Source organism: Morone saxatilis, unplaced genomic scaffold (genome assembly GCF_004916995.1).
Source record: "Morone saxatilis isolate NCDOM2014 unplaced genomic scaffold, NCSU_SB_2.0 Contig10, whole genome shotgun sequence".
Classification (NCBI taxonomy): domain Eukaryota; kingdom Metazoa; phylum Chordata; class Actinopteri; family Moronidae; genus Morone; species Morone saxatilis.
The window spans coordinates 1,075,696-1,085,294 of NW_023339652.1; the positions used below are offsets into that span (position 1 = coordinate 1,075,696).

The 9,599-nt window shown below is 37.6% G+C and overlaps 1 protein-coding gene across 1 annotated transcript in view; it reads left to right on the forward strand.

Annotated features, from left to right (window-relative positions):
- Positions 1-6,637, forward strand: part of LOC118341964 (receptor-type tyrosine-protein phosphatase beta-like) — a 31,201-nt gene extending 24,564 nt beyond the window's left edge. The window contains exons 33-40 of the mRNA XM_035680392.1: positions 77-167; positions 2,304-2,380; positions 2,477-2,611; positions 3,690-3,812; positions 3,902-4,065; positions 4,173-4,308; positions 4,723-4,843; positions 5,267-6,637. Of these exons, the coding sequence (XP_035536285.1) occupies positions 77-167; positions 2,304-2,380; positions 2,477-2,611; positions 3,690-3,812; positions 3,902-4,065; positions 4,173-4,308; positions 4,723-4,843; positions 5,267-5,289 (870 nt within the window). The 3' untranslated portion in view covers positions 5,290-6,637. The remainder of the gene's footprint in view (positions 1-76; positions 168-2,303; positions 2,381-2,476; positions 2,612-3,689; positions 3,813-3,901; positions 4,066-4,172; positions 4,309-4,722; positions 4,844-5,266) is intronic.
- Positions 6,638-9,599: the final 2,962 nt, after the last annotated feature.

Here is a 9,599-nt window from a genome sequence, read left to right on the forward strand (position 1 = left end):
TGGTGGAAATAAATCCTTAATTCACACAATTAAAACACTTGTCTGACTGTTAATGAATCATCTTGTTTTGACGCAGGATCTGAAGGATGTGGGCCGCAACCAGACGATGGACGTCGCCCGACTGCCAGAGAACCGAGGAAAGAACCGCTACAACAACATCCTGCCATGTAAGTCCTGCTGCATGAGTGTGTGTGAGTAAATGGGCTTTAATTCTCTCTGCTGCAGCAAATTAAAACAAAAACCATTAACGTAATGTCAATTGTATTTATATCGAACTTGATGTAAAAGGGGCCTTCAAATACATTTATAATGTAAAACAAAGTTATCGAGTCCACGGTGAGAACAAAATAAACCAATCAATGTGAAAATCATTACAATGATGACATCGTTAAGAGCTTTAATTAACAAGACAGCGCCTGTTCCCATGGCGACGGTGATGTACCAGTCTGTGGGTCGAGGCTGGAGTTAATAAAAACATTAATAACATGCAGATGATGGATTGTGCTGCAGCAGAGTTTAAAGAACATATAGTTACACTGAATATCTTTGTCCTCTCCACATTTTCTCTTCTTTTAAAAGGCGGTGGGATTAATAATCTGCCAGTTAGTTGCCCAGGGTTACGTTGTTAAAATGTCTTGTTGTGGTCGATCAACAGTCCAAACCCCCAAAGATATAAGATCAGTTTACTTTATGTCTTGTTTGAGTGCCTGTGTCCACATACTGTTATTTTCCTGAAGGTTTTTAAAGTGTAACTGCACTCTTCAGTTCTGGTATCTTAAAAAACTGCATCAAAGACGTGCAAAGGACAGTTTAGGGACTTTAGGGGGCGTGGCCTCAACACCGACAACAACAGTATAGCAGGAACGGCGAGCTGGCAGTCAGAGCTAACCCGCCATGAGCAGCTGCTGTCAGACTCTCTGTGTCTGTGCTGGAGTCCGAACCACTGCACCACAATATAAACATACATAGATAGAGGGTTATTAACAGCCAGCATAACCTCCTGTGAATGATGTGAAAACTCCATCTTTGTTTTTATGACTAAATATTCCTTAATATCTTTAATAATGGCATAATTTAATACACATTTCCCCAAAACAATATCCAAACAAATAACATGAATATATTCTCTTTATTTCCTTCATTAGTTTAACATTTTCATTAACGTTACCAAAGTTATTAATATAAATGTGTGTATGTTTTCAAATTAAATGAATGAGTTTGCAGCTGATACCATTGCGTTATATTTAGAGTTGTGTATGTTTCAGTGTCACAGTTTAAATAAAGTAATTAAGCATCACTCATGTGTAACTGCAGACAATTTTCTATACGAACAGAGAAATATGATTTGTGGCTCGAGGTGATCCATTAACAACAGCAGCTGTACACACACACACACACACACACACACACACTCATAGTAAAATGAATCATGGTTGTTTCTCCCTCTTCAGTTCAGTCTGTGTGAGTCACAGCGTTTAACATTTTAACAAATAGTCTCACTTACAATAATAAAAGCTGTTAAATGTGATTTTGAATCTGTGTCGTTTAGACTGAAGTAAGCAGTGTCGTTAGTTTTGTAGCAGTCGACATGTTTCAGTCAGTAAACTGGAGGATTTGCTGCTTTAAACTGTTTATTATCGCAAACTGAAAATCTTTGAAGATATTTCAGTGGACTGTCACAGTCAGTATTTGTGGATTATAACATGTAGAAATAATAAATAAAATGCATTTTATTAGAGTTGTGAAGATGTCAGTGAGGTTTTTAAACTGACAGCAACTATGAGCCTGAAAATCAATAAAACAGTTAAAAACAGAGAAAGATTTAATCAAAGTAACACAAGAATCAAACTGACCTTTAATAGGAATTTAAACTAGAATGTGAATAGTTCAATAAAGCACCAAGAAACACAGGTTGGGGGTTGTTGGGCCTAAAATACCTGATTTCACAGCAGCTTTACTAGTTTTTAATACAATTAAATAGTGGAAAAATGTGAAAATTTTAAACAAAAGTTGCAAATATTATTTCTATTTTTTGTATAATTCATTAAAAATCACACTGTGTCAACGGTTTGTACTGAAAACTACAATGATTGGTCAAATTGAACGAGTTCACAGGGATTGGTTGAATCTGAGGGTCTGATAAATCTGACATCTGCCCCACAGTGAGTGCACTTGTCAGGCTGTTATTAAATTATCTTATTTTAGACCCCAACAAAGCTCACATTGTACCCTGAACCATAAACCCCCCAAAACCAGCAGCTACTGTATCTGACATAGTGGATAACGAACGTCTCTTTTTCCAGATGATTCTACCAGAGTGAAGATGTCGTACCTGGAGGACGACCCCTGCTCCGACTACATCAACGCCAGCTACGTACCAGTGCGTACACACACACACACACACACACACACTCACACTCACACGTAATACACACTTACACACACTGACACCTCTCTCCTGTGTGTGTGTGTGCAGGGTAACAACTACCGCAGGGAGTACATCGCCACCCAGGGCCCGCTGCCTGGCACCAAGGATGATTTCTGGCGAATGGTGTGGGAGCACGGCGTCTACAACGTCGTCATGGTGACACAGTGTGTGGAGAAGGGACGGGTGAGTTACCGACGGTCATTTTAGGTCTTCTTGTTTTATTAATTTGCTCCATGCAACACTTCAGTCAAGAGTAAATTCCAATAATGGCGCACTGAGGATGGATCCTCTTAGTTATAGTGACCATTTCCACTGTTATGATATAAAGTGTGTTTAAAGACAAGGCAAGAAGGTAATGAAGGAATAGAAAATGTATGAAATTGTATGATAATAATAATAGTAATATTATTTTTTATGTCACTTCTCATAAAATGAATTAATCGCCAACAATTTTGATAATGTTGAAAAAATGTCCAGATTTCAGTTTCTCAAAAGTGAATATTTTCAGCTTTTTTTTTGTCCTCTCTGCCAGTAGACTCAATATCTTTGAGTTGTGGACAAAACAAGACATTTGAGGACGTCCCCTTGGGAACGTTTTTCACAATTTTCTGACATTTTATGGACTTAAACAACATAATAATTAATGAATCAATGAAATTAATCAATGAAAACGAACGACAGGTTAATCGATAATTAAAATAACTGTTACGCTCACAAGTAAGAATTCACTGAATTGAGAAGAAACTGAATAACAGAACATATAAAAACTGCTACCAATGATTTTTTTTTGATTGTTATAAAATGTGTATTACATTTTCCTAAAACTCAACAAACAAACCTACAAGACAAATAAAAGCAGTGAATCTTCACAATCGAAGCTAAAACTAGAGAATATTTGGTTTTGGTGCTTGAAAAACTGAAAAATTATGATTAGTTTAAGCTGTCGATTAACCAATTGATTGGTTCGAGAAAATATACTCCTGAACAGTATTATATTAACTGCTAGTATTTTTGTTTTTAATTCCGATTAATTAATCGCTTCGTCTTTGAAATCTTTATAAAATAGTAAAAAATGGCCATAAAGAGTCCAAGGTAATGTCTTCATGTATCTTATTGTGTCCAAAACCCTAAAATATTCAGTTCACTAATATTTGAATCCTTTATTGTAACTTCAACCTGAATAAACACAAGATATTTCACTATTTTCTCTGTTACATTATCAGATTTGAACTAGTTTCATTATATATAACGTGTGTTACAGGTGAAGTGTGATCAGTACTGGCCTGCAGACAGAGAACCTCTGTACTACGGTGACCTGGTCATTCAGATGCTGTCAGAGTCCGTCCTGCCCGAGTGGACCATCAGAGAGTTCAAGATCACCTCGGTACCTTTACCTCCTTCTCTGCTCCCCGCTAGCTAATCAATAGTTTTAAAATCAATATATAATAATATGAAATCGATGAATCCTGACAGGAGAGCAGCCGCGCTTACCCTCGGGTGCTGCGTCACTTCCACTACACTGTGTGGCCCGATCATGGCGTCCCAGAGAGCACCCAGTCCCTGATCCAGTTTGTGAGGACGGTCCGGGACTACGTGGACCGATCACCCAGCACCGGAGCCACCGTCATACACTGCAGGTAGGACCGAGCGTGTGGGACCGTTAATTCACTAATTGAATCATCATTTAAGATGCTTTTTTAGTGAATCTGCTCTGTTGACTGACTGTTGACTGTGTGTTTGTTAGTGCTGGTGTTGGTCGTACAGGGACGTTCATGGCCTTGGATCGGGTTCTGCAGCAGCTGGACTCTAAAGGAACCGTAGACCTGTACGGCTGTGTGTTCGACCTCCGCCTGCACCGCCAGCACATGGTCCAGACTGAGGTACAACAACAGAATAATGATAGCACAACAGCTTGATAAGGCTACCGTGTAACATGTTAACGGTAAAGCAGATATGGAGCAACGTAAGCCTCCACCACAGCTCAGACACAGGTAAATACTGGGCTAAAGCAGGGATGTAACACCGAAAAGTAATGGTCTAACTACTGCTGAAACACCAGAAAGTTATGGTCAAAATCCAGGTTGAAACAGTGCCAGCAAATATTGTTCCAAATCAGCCCTGAAACAACAGTGAAAACTGCACCGAGCTCAGCTGAAAGTCCAGTAAATATCAGACCAAACAAGACAGTGTGTTAAATGTGAAGCCTTTTTATCAGAAAAATAATGAGAATACATGATGAATAAATAAATACATATCACAGTTCATTACATTTTACTTCCTTGTGTGTGTTGCAGTGCCAGTATGCCTTTCTGCACCAGTGTGTACGGGACGTCCTGAGAGCCAGGAAACATCGCAGTGAACAGGAGAATCCTCTCTACCCCATCTATGAAAACTTCAACCCCGAGTACTGCCGCGGTGAGACCCCAAAACCTGAACGAGCGCTAAAACTAACCGACGCTGCAGGGCGGAGGGAGACGCTCTTATTTCCCCCCTCAGAATGATGCAGATATTTGGATTAAAGTTTCATAGTAAACAGCCAAAGTTAAATAAATGACTTATTTTTATGAACAACTTTACAGTATATGAAATTAAAATCAACAGGTTAAACTACAAACATGTAGTATTATTGTTTATTTCCAGTACATAAGTTATTTCAAGGATATTTGATCATTTTAATTCAATTCCTGTATTTTATTTAACCCTGGAAATTGGTCTTAAAGTCTAATAATAAAATATATTTCTGTTAGTAGCTACACTGCTGCAGTTCTTTCTCTGAGTTTATTAAAACCGCATTAATAATCCAATAAATCATGACTGAAACTTTCTTTTCCTCCTCAGATTTCATCTACAACGGACGCTGAACAGACGATCAACAGAGGAGAGACTTTACTGCGTTAATTATTCAAACTATGTGAGATAACACAATGTTTGATACTCAGAAAAAACAAAGAAGAATGTATAAAAAGCACGTATCAGACATTCTTGACTTATGTTAGACGTCCATAAACTCAATAAAAACAAACTGAAGCATTAAACTTTTTAATTAAAACTTTATATGTTTGCTGGAATTACAGGCAAACTTTTTAAATTAGATAATTAATATATTCTTAAATTTGTGACTTTTTAAACTCAAACACAGAATTTGGACTCAGATAAATTTGAACATATTTCCATTAATTAATGTGGTTAATGATTTTATTAAGTGTTGAAGGGAAACACGGGTTGATCTCAGGTCATTGGTGGTTATTAAAGACGCGTGTTAAAATCTGATGTTAGCTAGCGGTGATAGCTATCATCAATAAAACGGACTGATCACAGGGAAGGAAAGAGCCATCTATTTTTTCTATTATACCTACGTTCTCACTCACTGCTCTATATAAGCTGTTTATTTAAAAAGTTACACATATTGCTGTATGTAAATATTGATGTAATACTCTTTTTTTAATGATTATGAACATATACTGTATGTCAACTATTTTTATCCTGTGTAATATTGAGATATTTGTAGCTGTAAGTGATTATAAGCTGCTGTATTCAGACTTTACCTGTAACTTCTGCTTTTAAATTGTTTATTTCTAATATGAGAAACACGCTAAAAGTCACATTATTTCATAAATTTGGTGATAAAATGTTTAAAACTTAAAACATTTAAGAGAAAAGTCTGAATACAAGGCAGGAACGCCCCATATTTTATTTTTAAAACTGAAATTTGTGACTTTAAAAGAAAATAAATCAAATTTTGTTAAGTTTGAAAAGTTCACATTTGCAATTTGAACATTATTAAATATTATAAATATTTGATAAACCCTCTTTTCTTTCTGTTTGACTCGACTGCTGGAGGATTTTCAGGGTTTTTAAATGTGTTGTATTGATTTATTTCTAAGGACATAATGATCATTGGTTTTTAATCACTGAAAGGAAAACAGGGCTGGGCAATTAATCAATATTATTGAATTATTATAATGTCATCATATGATATATTATAGCTTGTTTTGTTTGTACTTAACAGAATTAGTTATTAAAAGGTTGATTATTATATGTATGATTAGACATATCTGTCACATTGTGATATATATTCATAAAGAATACAGAAATATATTTTATTGATATTATATCACCCGGCCCTTCGAGAATGTAAAGCACTTTTTATAACTTGCTGTCAGATAAACTGGATTATTAAACGCTAATTAAAACCAGCTGCCAGATATATATGTGTGTGTGTGTGCGTGGGTTCTTTCTTTGAGTGGAAGATGAATTATCAGTTTCACACTGAATCACTGAATCATAAACAACATAATCATTTACATTAGCTTTTTATATTTAAACATTTTAAATAACTATCGGCACACCTGATGACCCTTTTTTTTAATCATATAGTGATGTGTGATAAGATCTTATAAAGTTATTTTAGGAATCATTTGGAGCTGAAACTATCAAAGACAATTATCGAGTTTAGTCTTATGTAATTTACAGCAGTGGGACACAATTCATTGCTTACATTTGCTGTATTTATCAATATCAGAAAATATATTTTATTAATAATGTGACAATAAGTTCAACTGTATCTCCTACATGTAGCCCGACACTTATTCACTAGTTCACTAGTTCCGTTTTGCTCTCACAGCGACAGCAGAGGACCGATTTACGTGAAAACGAAACTCATGCACACGGATCGGAAAAAACTATTTAAGACTTTGTAGTATTTAAGTCCAGTAGGTGGCGGTATAACTGCACTAACTCCACAAGCCGGCGTACAAACGCTCTACAGCGTGGTGAGTATAAACAGGAAGAGAAGATAGCGAAGCTGCACGCTTGAAAAGAGATCATACAAATTCTTTTCTGTACGGACGATGAAGTTTGACTCTGGACTAAAAAAAGCCTCCATATTCATCTATTTGCCTAAAATCGTAATAGTCATGCGTGTCGTTTTCGCAGCAGTTTACACGCTGAAGACTGACAAAAGATCTAGCTCTGGAACAAAATCAGGCCAAACCACAACAAACGTTTACTGTTTAATGCAAAAAAAGGCCAGAAACTAAAATCTACAACAGGAGAGCTGCGATCAGTACGTTAAAGAATCAGTGTGCTCGCGCTGAAACATTCAGTCTTTTAATTTTGACAAGCAAATGTATGTAAAAAATATTTAATTTATGAATCAATGTGGACTGAATAAAACACGACATTTTGGAGAAGCCAACTCGAGTTTTGTTCCTCCAGGATTTCAATTTGGAAATTATACTTTTTTAGCTAAAAAAACAACAATATATTAGACGCAGCATTTTAATGGCTCAACTCCCTGTTTTGTTGATAACTAAAATCTTCACCTGCACAAGACTGAAGCTACAATTTCAGACTTTCATTACAGCTAAAGTTTACAAATGGGACTGATTTCTCTCTGTAACGGACACTGAAAGATTAAATTAATATTGATCTTCTAATCTGACAGCCAGTAAAAAAGCAAACAAGCATTTCCTTTTCATTTGACTGTGTGTGAAGTTGGGCTGAAAAGTTCAAACAGGAAATAAAACCAACAGACAAAAAGCTCTGGCTACTTTGATCCTTCCCCATTCTGCATCTGTGGAGCCGATTTCAAACTTCTGATTTCCATATTGATCTAGGGCACGCTGAGGCCGGAGCAGAACTGGGTAACCCAGATACAGCAGCTATCAGGGGCTTAACGGAGATGCGAGGAGTCCCTGTCAGAGAGGCCGAGCTGAGCCCGAATCCCTCAGGACCCGAACCTCCAACTCATCCTCGCCAGCCCCGCCCGCCCCTCTCCGTCCTGGCAGAGATTTATACAGAGGCAAAGTTAGATCATCCAACGTCCCACGAGCTTCAAGTCCGTCCTGACAGTGAGCTCAAAGAGGAACAAACAAGTCCAGCCAGCTCGTACAGTCGGGGGAAACATAAATATAGTGACAACATTTTCCACGTGCTTCAGTTCGGTTGGTCGAATAAATGTTCCCAAACATTTAACATGTCATTTCTGCCTCTAGAGGGTCTTCAGGTACAATAACAATCAACTAAAGAAAATCCTGGTCCACTGAAATTCAACCAATCGATTGATGGTTGATGGGAAAGTAAAATCTGTTATTTCTAAGGTTAACTAACTCATCCACAGGGCACTGAGCGCTCTCTACCTGCTAGCTGCTGGACGCTAATCAAACAAACATCGTCAAGAAAAAGACTTCCTGCTTTTTGACTATTTATTGTTCATACGTAGCAATATCAATACAGGAACAACACATGCACACCGGTGAGGATCGAAGAGATAAACAGGCTTTCATACAACAACAAAGCCAACGCAGTTTCTCTCGACTGTCCCTCAATATTACAACACGAGTCCAGAAACCTCCAGCCTGAGGCCACGTAGCAACATGCTAAAGCAACGTTCAGCAGGCCAAACAACAACATGAACACTAAGCCAACATAAAACAGAATTTACAGCAAGTCGGGTCACAGACAGCCAGTAACGTTATCGCTCCATCATTGAGCTACTAGCCCGTTATTAGCCCTCGTTACGCCGTAGCAGTCTAGTAAAATGCACAAACACATCAAAGATGAACTTTATCCACCCAGCTCTGTTGTCCTCTGAGGTTTAATGTAGAGATTTAAGCTGCCTATTTGATATCGTGTCAGTTAGTTTGGAGTAAATTTAAGCTCTGCCGTCTCCAGTCTGCCAGTAATATTAAAGTTTTATTCACGTTCATCCTCACCCTCTGCTGTGTTACCCAGAAGTTAACACTGAATAAAATGAAGGATTTTTCTGAGTTTAAACGTCACTATTAACAGTTTAATGAACCTAATGAACATATGGAACCTTTACAAACAATTTCCTGGTTATCGATGGATTTTCAGACATTTTAAAGACAATTTCTCTTGCTGATGAAATATCAATAAACATACTCTCTTATTTTATCTCCTAACAGCTGAACCAGACTGGGACAGACACAGTCCAGCTGGGTCCGATCAGTCGAGACATCAGAATCAGCTCAACAGTGTCTCTTTTACAGAATTGAATTGTTTGACGTTGACCTGAAGCTGAACTCGTCATAATGACTCGCAGGATTTTCACAGGAGCCTCGTTCTCGCTCCCGTCTGCAGTGAATTATTACCCAGAGACGGCTGGACGAGTCCTGTCTGTCCGTGTGAGTTTTAATGGCGCTGGAGA